Here is an 18,476-nt window from a genome sequence, read left to right on the forward strand (position 1 = left end):
CATAAGCACAAAAGGTATACATAGCTTTTCTTCTAAGTGCTTCTTATGCATTATCTCAGTGAAGCTTACCCAGATATCAGCAACTGAAGACCCCGGCCGGGGCTAAATTTGGCTGAGAGAAATTCCAGATGTCCCTTTAACTGTCAATACAGAGAACAGAAGTGTCTCTGCGTGAGAGAGTGTGGAATGGTAGAAACAGCAATGGGACATCTTCACAGCCACTTTTGGAAGGGGTGCGTCATCTCTGTGTGTGCCAGGGGCAAATGGGGGACTTTCTGCTCTTTGTCCTCTTCTCAGAACGGTCTTCTAGGAACTCTCTTGCTGAACAGGGTCCTACAATAATTGAATCCACAACAATCCACCAATCCAGTGGTGGTGATCTCAGAACAGTGTTACTCAAATGGGGCAGCAGCTGCCACACTGGTGTGGCATGAGAGGATGGCAACCAGGGTGGGAAGATTCAAGGACAAAACAAGCATTTCATATAGTATCAAAACACTTTTTAATTTTTTTTTCAGCAAACGGATTTTAAAATATTTTTTTAAGGGACAGCAGGAACATTAAGTGACACTGCAGACAATCCTAGTTGTGATTCAGAATCGTCGCAGTTCAAAGCGCTGGAGAAGACTTGAGCACCGCTAGGGGTGGCTTCTTTTGGTTTCCCAATGTATTTCATATAATCATAGAATCTTAAGAGTTGGATGGGACCCCGAGGGTCATCTAGCCCAACCCCCTGCAATGCAGGAATCTCAGCTAAAGCATCCATGACAGACGGCTATCCGACCTCTGCTTAAAAGCTTAAAAACCTCTGCTTATTTCTTCCCAATAAAAGAAGCGAGCAAATATCTTTTCCTTAAGTGTGGCCCGCGGAGGAGAAGTTTGAGAGCCACTGTTTCAGAATTAGGGAAGGATGCGCTGGTGACAAAGAGCTCTGTTAAACTCGGAAGCCTGCACGCGCCGGATCCCAAGGAAAAGTCCAATTATTACCCCACTTTTCTGGGGGGGAGGAAATAGTTAAGGAACACCCCCCTCCGGTGGAAAGGATGCGACCCCCACCGCGCGCTCTTCTTCCTCCCCCAGAAGCCGCTGCAGGAAGGATGCTGCTAAGCCGGGCTCCTTTGTCTCCCTTTGCCGAGCGAGGACTCGCCGGGGGCTGACCCAGCTCCCCCCGCCTCCTTCCGCCCCCCTGGCTGCCACGGCTTCGGGTGGCTCTCAGGTCGCCTTGTCAATCACGGCCGCCCAGGAGCCGCCGGGTTGCGCGCCGCGCTCTCGCCGCCGCCCGACAGGTTGGAAAGCCATTAATTACTCGCTCGGCCATGCAGGTTTGCGCGCAGGCGGCTCCTCTCGCCGCCGCCGCCGCCGGGGCTTTGCTGCTGCCGCCTCCGCCGCCGCCTCCTGGCTGCCCATGGAGCTCTAGCAGCGCGCACGATGGCCGCGCCTCCCGCCTGCTCTGCCCGCCGGCTCCTCGCCGCGCCCTCGCTGCTTCTGCTGCTGGCCGGCGCCCTGGGCGCTAAGGTAAGGGGGCTGGTGGCCACCGCCAGGGACGCGGGGAGCCTGGGCGCCGCCGGCTGCCGTGCGCCCGGGCGCGCTCCGGGCTGGTGCGCCCTCCCCGGGGGATCCTCTGCGAGGCGACTTGCCAGGGGGCAGCTGGCTCTCCTTGGCCGGCTCAGCCTCCGGGACTGGGGAGGGCAAACGCCGTCGGTTCACAGCCGCTGGTCACCGCGCCCAGGGCCTGGGAACCGAAGAAATGCGCCCCAGCGCGCGCCTTCCTTTTCCCAGCCGCTGTATCACCAAAGTCTGACGCGCCCGGGTTTTGGTTGGTGTTGTTTTGTTGGTTGTTGGTCTCCCTCTCTTCCTCGCCCCCGAAAACCACCCCCTCTCCAAGCCAGAGATCATTTTATCACGAATTTTAAGGAGGCAGAGGGGAACGGGTGGCAGTTTGCGCCAGCCACTCCCTTCGCTGCTTTGGATTCCCAAGGGATTAGGAGACCCGGAAAGCGAAATGCTTTGAAAAGTCCCCTGCTAGGATTTCCTTTGGCTCCGGAGACCCCCTTCTTGCTTTCCCTTTGGCCGGTTCAGCTACCAAATCGTCTTCCCTTTGAAGTGGAGGCGCTTTTAACACATGGCACGAAAAACAGCCTCTGATCCTCTCCGGCTGTTTTTGCTTACGTGTGAATAACGTTAATGCCGGATGGAAAAAACGTACAGGAGGGTTTTTTTATAATAAAAAATGCACTTGTATTGCATTTGAGTTAGAGACTTGGAAAAGAGCAAAGCCTGGTTTGGATAATAATGTGTGGAAACAGAATCCAAAGGAAGCTGTAGCCCTTAATGCGAGCTGACATCTGGAGAGTCCAAAATCCTGATCCTAAATACATTATGTGGCAATGAGGGCAATTCACAGGTGGGGAGGACCCAAGACTACAGTGCTAGGCAAACTTCTCACTGTATCCATATTTTCACTGCATTAGGTGCATGCGATTCCCAGAAAAGTGGCTGTACTGAGAAGCCCACCCCACTGGATCCCCCTTGCAGATAGTTTTGCTGCAGCACAGCGGTTGGATTGCATGCACACACAACCAAAGCGTTGTGCTCCTGTACCTGCTGTGCTGTTGCATGGGATCCCGGGACTGACTTAGATGGTGTATAGTTAGTACAGCCACTCGTGGTAAGAAAACTCTATGGAAGGAAGCCTAGTTCACATGCAGGATCAATCCCATGCTCCTACGTACCCTGTTTTAGCATCTGACTGTTCTTTATTCATTTATTATTTCATTTTTTCCCACCTCCTCTTTTTCTCTCAGGGCGGCTCGCAACAATAGTTTTGTATGAAACAATTCAAATAGTTGTGCATAGCCGTTAAAAACCAGGAGTGAAAAACTTAACACTATCAGCCAAAATCCTGGAAACATTTTTTTATAAAAAGTATTTACATGCTTCATGAATGCAGGTGAGGAGGGGGGAGTGCCCACCTTTCCTTGGGAAGGGGCTCCACAGTGGGGGTGCTGCCCCCGAGAATGCCTTAGCAGTGGTCCAAATATAACCCACTCTAAATCGCATCAGTTGGGCATGTTCTGCTGGGCTGAATCTAGAGCGGTAGACGTTTTGATATTTGGATAAAGTGAAACCTCAGCTATGCCTTGGAAAGAGAATTGAGGTTGATGGTTGTTTTTTTTTAAGCAGCAGAAACCCCCCACCCCCATTTTCCTGGACCTTCTGTCTCTGGGGTAAACTAGCCTTAAGCACCCCTCCTTTCCCTCTGCCATTTTCCCATTAACAGCAGGTGTGGGCCATTCATTTGGGGAGGGAGGCAAAGACACACCTTCGGACCTGACAGAGAAGCTCTAATTAGAGCTCTGTGCTCTTTAATAACACTTGTCTCCCTGCAGCTGTAAAAACTCTGTCAAATCCTCCTCATTATTACAGAACACCCATTCAGAGGCCAGGCCAGCAAGCTCTACCTCTGCTATTCTAAACGGGGGAGGCAACCCCGCCCCCCACTAACTTCAATCAGCTTGCCTGAGCCTCCCAGATTTCATGGGTCACTGAAGCCATTGTGGCCCTGTTTCTCAGAGGCTTGTGAGGAAGCCCTTTGCCGTTTCCTCACTGTGAATAGCCAGAGGGAGACATCTCTCTCTGCGTCTAGGTTGGGAGGGGCTGTCGCCCCCTCTCAAATGAGGCCTACGTTCTCTTTTGCCACCGTGCCACAAACTTCTGGCAGCCGAGACACACTCTTCGCCTGAAATAAATTGAATGCACACTTCCCTGTTGTTCCACAAACTATTTACTTTGCTACGGATTTTGCCTTGCTAAACGCACATACGGAGGTATTATGTTGCATCTCTGTGCGTGTTGCTGCTGTAGAAGTGCCTCTGGGAAGAGGCATGCTCAGAGCAGGGACTCATGCAGAAGTGCAAGGTGGCCTCCTCTGTGAGTGGCAATCCCAATGGATAGACGCAGCAGATTATCTGTCCCTAGAAAAAACGGATTAGAAAGGCTCGTCTGTGCTGCACACGGATTCTTCAATCTTTTAACTAAGCTGTTTCTCAATATTGGTTCAATATTGGCACACAGTTCACCTTAATTATGGTGCTCTGTATGTTCCCACTGTGGCAGTGTTAGAAACAGAAATATGAAAGCTAGGAGCTAAATGGCACCTTAAACCGAGGTCATGGGCGCAACAACGGAATGTCTAGGCACACTTTTTTATAACAAGAATACAAAGCTGAAAATGAATTGAACTGCATCTAAAATATTACATGTTCATTTTTCACATGATCTAGTCTTCCTCTGCCCACCCCCCTAATATTCTTAAGAGGGCCTCTTCTCTTCAGATAGTGGCTGGAAGTGGGGAGGCAGAAAAAGGTCCCTCTTTCCTTCCACTCTGCAGTTTTAATCTGAAATCTTAGGTGCAATACTGTGGCCAGAGCTCAGAAACAGCTCGCTCTAATGAAATTCCCTGCTGCAAGATGTGCCTAGAACCATGGGAGTTTCGGACACTGCACTGAGGACATATTCTCCCATTCCCTTATATGCAAGTGGCTTCTACCCACTCATCATTGTCTGACACAATTGAGCTTTTCGGAAAGGAGACAAGAGAAAGACAGAAGGACCAAGACGAACACATTTTGTCCACACAGAGGAATTTGGAGCTGTTTCACGCTTTTACCATGGTTGGATGCATGTAAACATCAAAATACTCAGGACTAGGGCTAGGAACAGTGGATGGTCATGGCTCCTTGGTGCACACCTACAATGTGTTTGAAGTCAAGCTGTTCCACATCACGTTTGCAGGTGTACTTTGACAAAGACGGATTGCAGACTGGTACATCCAGTTGCCATGTTTTCTTGAAGTGTTCAAGAAGTAGGAGCGAAGTCTCGGATTGCTGATAATCCCTTGCAGATTGCTAGCCAAATGTCACTCTTATCCATTGAGCCCGTGACAAGCCGAGTGGATAACCAAACTGCCGTTTTGTGAAACACTCTCATCCTAGAATAGCTTAGTCTCTGTATTATCCTGCCCAATGAATCGTGTGTAGGGTGTGTTTTTTTTATACCACACATCTGGTTATCTGTATGGGCTTAGTAGGATTGGTGAAACTAGGTGCCACGTGGGACCAGTTCTACTATTAGGCAGAGTGAGATGGGTGACTCTGGTAGATTTTGGGTTTCAGGAAAGGCTAAAAAAAAAAAAAAAAAAAAAGCTTTAAAATATAGTTTGTTGCACTTTTCCTGCCAGGGAATGGGAGAGGTGAATGAGATTTTCTGCCTCAAGTGCCAAAACAAATTGGGTCCTATGCAATGCGGCGTGTATGTATTTCTCCACCGAAGGCAGCAAAATGTCTTGGGCAAGGCCTGAAAGAGGGCAGACTGAGAATACCAGCACAAAGTTCTGGAGTTCCGGACAAATAATTTAATCCACAGCTGAATAAGAGCAGCAAGCATTATGGGAGTTTCAGAAAAAGACAATCTGTTTTTTTTTTCTTTTTTCTACAGTTGGACAGTATGTCAATATAATCATACTTAGGGCTACCCACTCTCTGTTTACTGAAATCTTGAAATCATTGAAGGCCCCATCTGCACTGTAGTATCTTACCACTTTAAACAGTCATGGCTTTCCCCAAAGAGTCCTGGGAATTGTAGTTTCTTACAAGTGCTGAGAGTTGTTAGTGATATGCTACAGCTTTAAAAGCACAGGGCAAATGGGACCCTAACTTTAAAACCCAAAGCTCCGCAGCAGGGGAACGCAAGTCCTCGTACTCAAAATATATCATGAAATTAAGCAAAACGCAGGGCATGCTGCAAGCGTTCTTGAGTGGTGCCATTCAGTCTCGACCAGATAAGGAGGAGCATTTATTGCCCACAAAAATAAAACAAAAAACCCCGGCTAGCTCAAAATGCATGTGTATATGAACAGCAGCAGAGCTGTGTGGTTGGGAGAACACGCGGGGATGGAGTCTTCATGCTAACCATTCCCTGTTTTTGTCAGGACAGTAGGGAGGCACCAGAAGGAGCCGGTACCTGGAACGAAGAGGTCACCAAGTGGTGGGGGGAATGGGGCTCCTGGTCTACCTGCTCGCGCACCTGCGGAGGGGGGGTGATGTCCCGCGAGAGGCACTGCTTACGGCAGAGGTAAGTACCAGCTTGGCACGAACGCTGCGACAAATAGCTGAAGCTGTTGTCGCCACCGCAGTATAAAAAGGGCAGAGAAGGGAGAAGTTGCCGCCAGCCGAGGTTCTTCCTGAGTCCCCCTTCTCTGTGTTTGGCCCCGTTCCTCTCATTTCCTCTCCGCTCTTATTCTGCGACCCCTTCTCCTTTGAATATCATTGTATTCCCAGGGTCCCAGCGGGCTGCTCTATTCATCCTCCTGAGGTACAACAACTCACATCCTGAGCCGGTTCCCCGGCTGAAAGGGAAGGGGAGGCGTTGCACAATGATGATGACAGATTTCGTTCTCACGAATTCCAGCCGCGTTCTCGTCCTTGGCCCGCCCACTCAAATTCCCGTCCAGAACTGGCTTGCGAGGCCTTTGTAGAAGCCCCTGCCTCCTCTCCCAAGAGCTGAATGGGAAGCCTCGAAGAGGCACCTCTTTGAACCTGCTACTCCAGATCCCATGACGCTAATGAGGCCTGCCAACCAAGAACTCAATATGCTTTGCCTCACACCCCCCCACCCCCAAATCCCTCCTTTCTATTCTGCATGAGTGCACTTCTGAGCGGAGGAAGCCTGATCAAGGCCCCCCTTCCTTTCCTCTTTCCTTCCGTCAAAAGGAAAAGTGGGGAAAACTTCTTTTATGTGGGCTGGCTGGCTGCATAATTAGGGTCCAGATATGCCGAGGTGCCTTCCGTCTGCAGATGGCAGGATTCTCAAACATACTTTGAAATGAACTGCGCCGTTAACAAGGCACCCCAGTGTCTCTCTTAAAAACAGCAAACCCAACTCCATAGCTAACAGCTCCAGTCACCCCGTTAAAAAAAAATCTATTTATCTAGGCACACTCCACGGAATGTAATGACAGTAGTCGCTCAAGGAAGGAGGGGTCGGTTTGTACATCAAAGCCCTGCTGAGTTCATGCAACAGGACTATGAAAAGAAGCTACACAAAGCAAGGCGCTTGAAGAAGGCGTCTGTCTTTCTGCCCATGGTCCTTCCAGTTCTTCAGAGCTGAGCCTTACAGCCTCCTGACTTTGGATCAGGAAGTCTGCTCTAAAGGACTCCATAGATCTATTTTTTTTTAATGATGTTTTATTAATTTCTGCAATAACAAAAATTATAAACAATAAATAATAAATTTATTTATTATTTATTGAGGACTCCATAGATCTAGGGCCAGTAATGATGGTGGTTTTGGAAAGCTGTGCTTTTTCAGGGGTTTGGAGTGTTGGGTTGTGGGGTTTTCTTTTTTGGTAGTTACAGGCATTTTCCAAGGGAAGCTATCCTACTTCTCGTGCCTGTCTAGATGAGACACACTTAGTAATTCCCGACTTACCTTTAATTGCAGCATGCCTGAGTGCTGGCTGGGGCTACTTATTGCTGAGAAAATAGCACTCTGCACATGTTCTTTAAAAAAAGAAGAAGAGTTATTTATTGATGCTTATTCAAAGATAAACAGAAATACATATCCATTACAGATTATCTTTTTATAATACCATCCTATAAAAAAAGAAAAAGGGCAGAAGGTAGAAAAGAAAAGAAAAAGAAAAACCTAAAGAGAGAGAAGAAAAGATAAAAACATTTCCTGCAGCCAAATATAGTATTCATTCATTAAAATCCAACCGTTCTATCTTCTATACACCAGTATTTTTTTCAATCTTCAAATTAAGATATTACAAGTTAATTTTCTCTTTCACGCAAAAAGTCCATAAGAAATTTCCAATCCTTAAGAAACGTCAGTAATGATTTTTCTCTAATTAAACATGTTAACTTTGCTGTCTCCGCCAAGTGCAATAGTGTTTTGTTAAAATCAGCCATTCCTCTGCAGTGGGCAAGGCTGTATCTTTCCATCTTTGCACTCTGCACATGTTCAGAGGCACTTTGAACATGTTCCAGGACCGAAAGCAGGTTCTGGGACAGGTCTAATGAACTCAGATAGAAGCCCAGGAATGGGAGTCCTTTCACCCATCCCAGTCTGGGAGACGATGGCTTCTCCTCTTCACTTCTGGGTTGTGTATGATGGCAGTAGCAAACTGACAAAGAAGGGCAACAGAAATTGTTACGGGTGTTGCAATGGCGTTTCAAACCCTGCATAGAAGGAGAGGCTATGGCAGGCATAGGCAAACTCGGCCCTCCAGATGTTTTGGGACTACAACTCCCATGATCCCTAGCTAACAGGACCAGTGGTCAGGGATGATGGGAATTGTAGTCCCGAAACATCTGGAAGAGGGCCGAGTTTGCCTGTGCCTGGGCTATGGGGCCCCTGAGCCTGGGAAGCAAAAAACTTCCACTGCTTTTTTCTTTTGCAGGCTGCAAGTTTCTCAGGGGACAAATAGTAGCATGTGCCTCGGTCAGTCCAAGCACTACCAACTGTGCCAGCAGCAGGTAAGATCAAGTCTCCTGCATCCTTATTTAGACATGGATTCATTCTGTGGGATGATGTGCAGAGGCGGAGCTAGCTGCTCTGGCACCTAGGTAAACGTAAAGGGACCCCTGACCATTAGGTCCAGTCGTGACTGATTCTGGGGTTGCGGCGCTCATCTCACTTTACTAGCCGAGGGAGCCGGCGTACAGCTTCCGGGTCATGTGGCCAGCATGACGAAGCCACTTCTGGCGAACTAGAGCAGCGCATGAAAATGCCGTTTACCTTCCCGCCGGAGGGGTACCTATTTATCTACTTGCACTTTGACGTGCTTTTGAACTGCTAGGTGGGCAGGAGCAGGGACCAAGCAACAGAAGCTCACCCCGTTGCGGTGATTCGAAGCGCCAACCTTCTGATCGGCAAGCCCTAGGCTCTGTGGTTTAACCCACAGCGCCACCTGCGTCCCGCTGGCACCTGGAGCGGCTCAAATGCTGTGCACCTGGGGGCGGGGCCATGAGGATGGGACGAGTGTCCCAGGGGGCAAGCCGCCCATGGCGGGCTGCTTCCTGGGCGGCGGGGGGGGGGGAGCCACACTGCTTTGCCAGCAGCCTTCCTCCCTTCCCTCTTCCTTTTGACAGCTCAGGGAAGTCTCCCTTCCCCAGAAGCAGCCCAGGAGCAGGGCACAATGCCGAGCCACCTACCCGTGATTCCTAAGCCTTCCCCAAGCTGTCAAAATTAAGGGGGAAGGGGGGAAGGCCTCCAGCAAGGCAGCGCAGCTCTGCCCCTTCCCCCTATGGCTCGGGGTAGGCTTGGGAGTCGCAGGTGCCGAATGTCACCCCCCTTAGTGATGACACCTGGGGCGTACCACCCCCACCGCCCTCTTCCTCCACCCCTGCTGCTATGAGCATGAAATCAAATAGAATTCAACTAGCAATTGGTTGGTTACTGCTATCTATATGGAGGCATCAATATGTATGGAACTTGAGAATGGGTTATTGGACTTGCCAGGCTGCAAGCTGTAGCTCGGTCTTATATGCATCTACTCAAAAGTGAGCACCATTGAGTTCCCGTGAGTTTAGTGGGGCTTATTCCCAGGACTGCAGCCTCAGAAGGGTGCTCAGGTCTGCTCAAAGATTACAGTGGTATCTCGGGTTACAGACGCTTCAGGTTACAGACTCCGCTAACCCAGAAATAGTACCTTGGGTTAAGAACGTTGCTTCAGGAACAGAAATCGTGCGCCGGCAGTGGGAGGCATAGCTGTCAACTATTTATTTGAAAATAAGGGATCAGCAGCCTCACCTGTCAGCCTACGGGATATGTAACAATCCGGGATAGCAGCGGGAAATGGCACTGGAATAAAAATTTCCCCCCCAAAAAGGGGAAGGTTGACAGCTATGGCGGGAGGCCCCTATAGCTAAAGTGGTACCTCAGGTTAAGAACAGTTTCAGGTTAGGAACGGACCTCCAGAATGAATTAAGTACTTAACCCGAGGTACCACTGTACTCTTGGGAACCTCTGGCAGTAATCCCCCCCCCCCCCGCATTCTGGGTGGGGGGGTTATAAAGGAATAGTGAGGTTAGCTCCTTCTAGACTACATGGGCAAAATCTTCAACCTGGGGGCCACATGGCCACCCCTAAACTGAGATGGACAGAGAGTGAGAACATGAATGAGTGGGCAATGGGTGAATGAAGGGGAGAGAGAGGGTGGGTGCTCATGCATTTGTGTCAATGGGTGTGCATGAGAGACAGAGTGACAGGAAATGAATGCATGATGGTTGAAAGAAGTGGGCACAATTGGAGGGGGGGGAGTAAGGGCCGCCAGTCACAAAACAGTTGCACTGTGGGGCCATGCTAGAACACAAAATAGCTGCCACAGCTAAAAGAGCAGTAAAAGAGACAGGAGCACAAAATACTGTGGCCTCCCTGCCCGATCTCTCTCTCTCTCTCTCTCTCTCTCTCTCTCTCTCTCTCACACACACACACACACACATTACTGTTTTATTATTTATTCCCCGCCCATCTGGCTGGGCTGCCCCACTCATTAAACTCGCTCGCAGAGATAAGCTCTTTCCACCTGCCCTCTGTTCAAAAGGAGAGGGTGGGTGGTGGTCTCATCCTGCTCCTCAGTGAAACATGGGCATGTTTCAGGATGATGCAGAGCCAGTCAAACTTAGCTTAGTGGGAAGAAGGAACCGTCTCAAGTGTTTTGGATTTTTGAGGGGTTGTTTACAGAGGCCTTTCACTGGTGCTACAGGAAGCATTTGTGAGTGCCCTGGCACCCATAGGCTCTAGGGCAGCCTTTCTCAACCTGTGGGTCCCCAGATGTTGTTGGACTACAACTCCCATCACCCCTAGCTAGCAAGGCTAAAGCTCAGGGATGATGGGATTTGTAGTCCAACAACATCTGGGGACCCACAGTTTGAGAACCGCTGCTCTAGGGAGTTCAGAAATAAAGGAGTTTGTTTGATTTTTATCCCACCCTTCTAAAAAGCCATGTGTGGCCCACGTGGTCCTCTGTTATCTGCATTAACAACTCTGTAAGGTAATTTAGCATAGCAGGGAAAGAGAAAACCTGACTCACCCCTCCGGTACATATGGGAACTGCTTCTCAGTCAGGGGTACCATCTGGATCAAGACCACAGTGGGCCTCCTTGCCACGCCAGGATCCAGATCGACCCCCCCCGAACAATGGCTTGCTTTTAAAAAGCTAATCTTGCAATTGCATCGCTGGCATCTTGTCCTACTTTAGCCCTGAATCTTTCTCTTTTTATCTGGAGATCTTAAACCCCTCACCTGCTTGAAATCTTAAAGTTCAGAGCCTTTGCAAATACAGTGAGAACCATAGCTGTCAACCGTCCCTTATTTGGTGGGAAAGTCCCTTATCCCAGCGCCATGTCCTGCTGCTGTCCCTTATTGATGATGTCCCTTAAATGTCCCGGGTTTCAAAGGAAGCAGCTCCTCTCCCTCCCTCCCTCCCTCCCTCCATGCTGGCCAGGGAGGAGGGAGGCTCCAACTGTGTTGCTTGGCTGCATTGCTCACCCAATAAGGAGTCTAAGAACGACTGGGGGGTGGAGCTTGCATGCCTTATGCTGATCAAATCGGCCGCGTTGCCTGGGGACTCGCCTTTGCTCAGCGCTTCCCAGCGGAGAGGTGACAGTGGTTTTCCTTGCTGCATCCCCTTTGCCGGGTTGCTGCGCTGTGGGAACCACCGCTTGAGGTTTCATTTGGCTGCTGGCTGGGCTTTCTGCCTTTGGCTCGGAGGGGCTCAGAAGGTGAACATACCTGTGCCTGGAAAATCCCTTATTTTGGGTGCTGATCCTTTATTTCTGAGGCTGCTGGTCCCTTATTTTCAAATCTGTAAGTTGACAGCTATGGTGATACCTACCCTGGCCTGCCTTTTGTTGAGAGGAAAGGGGATTCCATGATGAGCTGAGTTTCTCTCTCCCTCCAGCTTTGTCCTGCCAACACTGCCAGCTTTAAGCAGTATCAATGCGCCAGTTTCAACGCCAAGGCCTTTGGAAAGCAGCATTATCAGTGGATGCCTCTCTACCCAGGTTTGTCTTCGCTAAGTTACTCAGCAGAAGCGTTCGGATGAAGTTGCTGCACTTACAAGGCTTGGTGGAATCTTCAATCCGTAAGAGGAGCAAAACAGCAGAAGTCCCCCTGGCACTTTAAAGACAGAGATGCATTGTGACCTAACTTTTTGTAGAGTGGAAACCGCAGCACGCAATGACACACGGGGTTAGATATATAGACAGAAAGTGTTAATGGTGGGGCCAAAACGGTATGAAATGCAAGAGAAACGGTGGTAGCCTAAAGTTCAGATGGAATTCTTGAACAAGATTGCGACCATTTCCAACATCAGTCACTGATGATAACACAGCCCTCTTAAGCTTGCTTAAAGGTAAAAGGACCCCTGACCATTAGGTCCAGTCGTGGCCGACTCTGGGGTTGCGGCGCTCATCTCGCTTTATTGGCCGAGGGAGCCGGCGTACAGCTTCCGGGTCATGTGGCCAGCATGACTAAGCCACTTCTGGCGAACCAGAGCAGCACACGGAAACGCCGTTTACCTTCCCACCAGAGCGGTACCTATTTATCTACTTGCACTTTGACGTGCTTTTGAACTGCTAGGTTGGCAGGAGCAGGGACCGAGCAACGGGAGCTCACCCCGTCATGGGGATTCGAACCGCCGACCTTCTGATCGGCAAGTCCTAGGCTCTGTGGTTTAACCCACAGCTTATGCTTCTTTAATTCAGGTAATGGGAGAGGATTTCAAAGCTTGGAAAATGTGTTACCATCAGTGAGTAATCGCTGTTCTGAGTAAAGTGGGCTCTAGTCCGTGAAAAAGCCATTCCACAGTAAAGCTTGCTATGCTTTCGAGGAACTACAACAAGCAGTGCCCAGGGTGCCCTGGGTTGAGGCAGAAGCGATGGCGAAATCCGTTTGTGTTGGTAGCGTAAATTCAGCCAATTCCTCACCCAGGATCGCCCAGTGTCTCAGTTGGGTGGCAGTGGATGTTAAAATCATTTAACTGACCTTAGCACCCAGCTTGCAGAAAGCTCCAGCAGATTCAGCATGATCCCACTGGTCCTTAGAGGAGAGCATCTTCCGCCTCTCTTCTCCTGGACCGCTGCCATGTCACCCTGTGTTCCAGTTTCTCCTGTGTTTTTGCTCTAGATGATTACACCAGCATCTCTAACAAGCCATGCGATCTCCAGTGCACCACCAGGAACGGAGAGAGGCAGCTGATGGCGCACGCCCAGGATGGCACGTCGTGCAAAGACAGGGCCTACCAAGGGGTCTGCATCAGTGGGAAGTGTGAGGTAAAGCACTGTAAGGAGGACCCACCTCCTGGACTCAGGAATGACCTACATTGGCTATGTTCTTCCTTCACTGTTGGAGGTAGTATGCCTCTGAATATCAGCTGCATGGAATCACAAGGGCTGAGGGGAGCCTATGCCCTGTTTGTGAGCTTCCCACAGGCATTGTCAGGGACATTGTCAGTTTAGAATTACAACAGGGGTTTGAGGGAGGTCACAGCTCGGAGGCAGATGAGGGGAAAAGCTAGGAAATAATGGGAGAGGAGGAGGAGGAAGCACCACCAGGGGGCGACAGCTGACGGACACAGTGTCTTAGAAAGCATCCCAGACCCTCCATCTCCCAGAACCTGGCGAGCCTTGAAAGTAGGAGAGCAAAGAGCTCAAAGACAGAGGCATGTAGCAGCACCCATAGAGGACATGAATGCAGAAGTGGGAGAGACGGGGGTGGGGTAGAGATTCACTTGGGACAACACTACTAACAACAACAACAACAACAACATATTTATACCCCGCCCATCTGGCTGGGTTTCCCCCTCCACTCTGGGCTGGCTCCCAACCAAATGTTGAAAACACAATACAGCATTAAACATTAAAAACTTCCCTAAACAGGGCTGCCTTCAGATGTCTTTTAAAAGTAAGATAGTTGCGTATTTCCTTGACATCTGATGGGAGGGCGTTCCACAGGGCAGGCACCACTACCGAGAAGGCCCTCTGCCTGGTTCCCTGTAACTTTACTTCTTGCAGTGAGGGAACCACCAAAAGGCTCTTGGCGCTGCACCTCAGTGTCCGGGCTGAACGATGGGGGTGGAGACGCTCCTTCAGGTATACAGGACTGAGGCCATTTAGGGCCTTAAAGGTCAGCTTGGAAACGTACTGGGAGCCATTTCCAGGAAGGAAGCCACTTAACTGGCCCATGGGCATGTTTCCTGTCCCTCCCGCCATATTGGTGTTATCTAATCGGCTGGGTTATAAAGCCTCTCTCTGTAAATACTAAATAAAAAGTGGACGGTAAGAACATTCCTTGTCTTTGTACGTTCCTGGGCAACTGGCCGTGGCAGTCACTGGCAGCAGCCTGACTGGCATCTGTTTGGCCACAGAGAGAGCAGCATGCTGGGTGAGATGGGCCTTTGGTGTGACCTGCCAGGGCTCTTCTTACAGTCTTTTGTACAAAGGATGGAACATGAGCAAATGCACAGCGATCCATGCGTTTCAATTTTGAAAGTGATTAAAGGGGTTCAGAAGAGATGGCTTCTCGTCCGGGGTATGGATTAGGCTCACGGAAAGTTTTCACACTCTCAAGTCTGCCTCCACTTTTCTCTCTCTCCAGCCAATCGGGTGTGATGGCAGCCTCTACTCTTCCCAGGTGATGGATCGGTGTCAAGTATGCGGAGGAGATGGAACTACTTGTTACCGCGTCTCGGGTAGCTTCCGAAAGGGGATCTCGCATTTAGGTACACTTTGCTAACAGCACTTAAGCTATTTCCTACGCTGCCTCTTGGTACCCCTCTTGCTTCTCCTCAGGAAGTTGGCAGAAGAATCGCTTAGGCTAGAGCAGGAGCTCCCCCCTCAACCCCATACTTGAAGCCAAAGCAACAACCAAGAAGGAGCTTGAAGAATTAACATAAAATATAGTTGGGTGCTACTGAGCCTTTGTGCGGATGCGGGTGGCGCTGTGAGTTAAACCACAGAGCCTAGGACTTGCTGATCAGAAGGTCGGCGGTTCAAATCCCTGTGACGGGGTGAGCTCCCGTTGCTCAGTCCCTGCTCCTGCCAACCTAGCAGTTCGAAAGCATGTCAAAGTGCAAGTAGATAAATAGGTACCACTCCAGCGGGAAGGTTAATGGCACTTCCGAGTGCTGCTCTGGTTCGCCAGAAGCGGCTTAGTCATGCTGGCCACATGACCCGGAAACTGTACACCGGCTCCCTCGGCCAATAAAGCGAGATGAGCGCCGCAACCCCAGAGTCGGTCACGACTGGACCTAATGGTCAGGGGTCCCTTTACCTTTACCTTGAGCCTTTGTATTAGAAGGTGCAGAACTGAACTGAGAAATCACGTTAGCTTAAGAGCAGAACTACGCATTACAGTGGTACCTCGGGTTACATACGCTTCAGGTTACAGACTCCGCTAACCCAGAAATATTACCTTGGGTTAAGAACTTTGCTTCAGGATGAGAACAGAAATTTGCTCTGGCGGCGCGGCAGCAGCAGAAGGCCCCATTAACTAAAGTGGTGCTTCAGGTTAAGAACAGTTTCAGGTTAAGAACAGACCTCCGGAACGAATTAAGTACTTAACCCGAGGTACCACTGTACATACAAAGGTATACGACAAAACCACCAAAGGCAATTTCTGGTGAGGAAAAGCCGTTTCAGAATGGGGCAATTTAAAGCAGAGGAATGGGATGTGGCGCTTAATCCTTCACCTGCCTGTTGTTTTTCTACGGAAAGTTAGGGGGTTGTCACCATTTCCCACCCTAAGGGGTTCCAGTTGCATGTTTACCTTGCAAACACACATCTACAGTCCTGTGAAGGGGGGAAGCAGCTAGAGCGTTGGTGGACATTTTCAGCAGAAAAGCAGGAGGCAGAGGAAGGGCTATTGCACCCCTTTCCTACCTCTGCCCTGCTCCAGATTGTTTCTTTCCAAAGCTGCTTTGGGATGGCTGGGAAGAGATTGTTAAATGCGTTTGTACGTGATGTGCAGTTCTGCCTTAGGAGAGAGCTCATTTCCAGGATGTTAATATCTGATGCCCTGCGATCTATGGCTGTAGGGTGGTATAAAGGTAAAGGTAAAGGGACCCCTGACCATTAGGTCCAGTCATGACCGACTCTGGGGTTGCGGCACTCATCTCGCTTTATTGGCCGAGGGAGCCGGCGTACAGCTTCCGGGTCATGTGGCCTGCATGAATAAGCCGCTTTTGGCGAACCAGAGCAGTGAACGGAAACGCCTTTTACCTTCCCGCTGGAGCGGTACCTATTTATCTACTTGCACTTTGACATGCTTTCAAACTGCTAGGTGGGCAGGAGCAGGGACTGAGAAACGGGAGCTCACCCCGTCGCGGGGATTTGAACCGCCGACCTTCTGATTGGCAAGTCCTAGGCTCTGTGGTTTAACGCACAGTACCACCCATGTCCCTGTAGGGTGGTATACTAATTTAATAAATTAATGATGATGATATCAACGAACCTTCTGATTCTGTTTCTAAAACAATTCCATATGATCTTTTGCAAACAAACAGACTTTACTCTGCACTACGGGTTTGTGCTTTTGCCAAACGTGAGATTTTTGTGTAAGTGTGAAAGAGTTTTAGGGAATCGGCAGGAAAGGAAGTGAAGGACAATTTGGAGCAGAGGCATAGGATAGCCAGAAGGCTGGTTAGAAAGCACTGCATGGGAGTGCAGCAATGTTGCTTGAGCACAATATCCTACCTGTGTTTTTCTTTCCCTCTGAGCGGACTGGGAAACATTAGAGACAGATGAAATGGAGGACTCCAGATTCTGCAGGAGATAGTGACCTCTGCAGAAGCGGAATCACAGAAACCAGGAAATTGCCCGCCTCCCTTGTCCTTTAAACACAGACAGCTGGGGCTGTTTGTTCAGTCAGCCTCACAAATTGGTGACTCTTCCAATGATCATCACAACACTAGATGGGGGTAGAGTACTGTTCCTTGTGCACAGCGACATTTATTTCTGCGTTAAAAAAAAGCTGCCAGATCCAAATTGTTTTGCCTTTTATAAATGAAGGCACACAAATGATACCAACACAGAAGCCATATAAATCACACCTCCCAACAATCTATATTTAGGACATATCGCCCTAATTCCAGGTTGGAATCCCTCTTCCCACATCCTCAGCCTGCTTGCACTTGTTCTGAAAGCTCAGGAAGGCCTGGTGCCTCAAGACCCAAAGTGCTGTGTTGTTTCTGGGTTCTTGATAGGGTTTCTCCAGTTCCAGGCAGTGGTATCTTGTGCAGGCTGTTGAAGGACAATTATTCGCTTATTTTCAAATCCCTGCATCCCGGATCCTGCAATAAGCGAGGTCTCTGGGCTGCATGCTGGATGCCAGGAAACATTCCACAGGAAAAAGAGGAAGGGGCTAATTGGGAATCTGAATCCTAGGGAGATGTGCAATGAAGAATAGATATGTTGCTGCCCTCTGTTATGTTGGGCCAGTCACCCATCTAGCACAATACATATTATCCACACAGGCCGGCAGAGGCTCTCTATGAAGTCAAGCAAAGGTTTTTCCCAGACTTGCAAACTACAGGTGCCTGGGATCTTATGCATGCAAAATACCTGCTCTGCCACTGAGAGGTGACCCTTGCTTTTCTGAAATTATCCACCTCAAGGTGCATACTCTCCAAAAGTTTAGCTGGGACAGCCATATAGTCAAGATATAGAAATGTTACGCCTTTCAATCAACTCATCAGCATTTTCTATAGTCTTTGTCCCTATTCCCATCCCCCCAATATTAATATTAATATTAATATTAATATTAATATGCATATCTATGGGAGCTAAAGCTGAAACAATTTTCAGCTGAGGGTCAGTTTTTATTATTATTATTATTATTATTATTATTATTATTATTATTAATTTGTGGGTGGCACTGTGGTCTAAACCACTGAGCCTCTTGAGCTTGCAGGTCATAAGGTTGACAGTTCAAATCTGTGCAATGGGGTGAGCTCCCGTTGCTTTGTCCCAGCTCCTCCAAACTAGCAGTTCGAAAGCATGCCAGTGCAAGCAGATAAATAGGTCCTGCTGCTCCAGGAAGGTAAACGGTGTTTCTGTGAGCTCTGGCACTCATTGCAGTTTAGTCATGCTGGCCACTTGACCTGGAAAGCTGTCCGCGGTCAAACGCTGGCTCCCTCGGCCTGAAAGCAGAGATGAGCACCGCACCGCATTGTCAAATTTGACTAGACTTGACCATTCCGGGGTCCTTTACCCTTACCTATTTATTATCTGTGCTTTGCAAGCCTCCTATGTTTCATATATGCACATTCTAGAAGGCTCATGAGTTAGAATCCTTGGAATAGAACACCTTGGCAGATTTACCCAGTAACTTAGGCTCACTCCCAGTTCATACATTATGTTGGACCCTCTCATGGTGGAGAAATGACCCCCCCACTCTCTTTCACCATGCAGATG

At 49.2% G+C, this 18,476-nt stretch overlaps 1 protein-coding gene across 3 annotated transcripts in view; it reads left to right on the plus strand.

Moving 5' to 3' along the window:
* The first annotated feature begins 1,194 nt into the window (after positions 1 to 1,194).
* The window catches only part of LOC309343519 (ADAMTS-like protein 2), a 38,415-nt gene continuing 21,133 nt past the window's right edge, over positions 1,195 to 18,476 (plus strand). For 2 of the 3 annotated variants that reach the window (XM_081865149.1, XM_081865150.1), the window contains exons 1-6: positions 1,195 to 1,515; positions 5,990 to 6,132; positions 8,462 to 8,537; positions 11,966 to 12,068; positions 13,192 to 13,337; positions 14,662 to 14,785. In XM_081865149.1, the coding sequence (XP_081721275.1) occupies positions 1,429 to 1,515; positions 5,990 to 6,132; positions 8,462 to 8,537; positions 11,966 to 12,068; positions 13,192 to 13,337; positions 14,662 to 14,785 (679 nt within the window). In that variant the 5' untranslated portion in view covers positions 1,195 to 1,428. The remainder of the gene's footprint in view (positions 1,516 to 5,989; positions 6,133 to 8,461; positions 8,538 to 11,965; positions 12,069 to 13,191; positions 13,338 to 14,661; positions 14,786 to 18,476) is intronic. The other variant, XM_081865151.1, reaches the window with a different exon arrangement.

Source organism: Podarcis erhardii, assembly GCF_964252035.2.
Source record: "Podarcis erhardii genome assembly, chromosome: 6".
NCBI classification, from domain to species: Eukaryota; Metazoa; Chordata; class Lepidosauria; order Squamata; family Lacertidae; genus Podarcis; species Podarcis erhardii.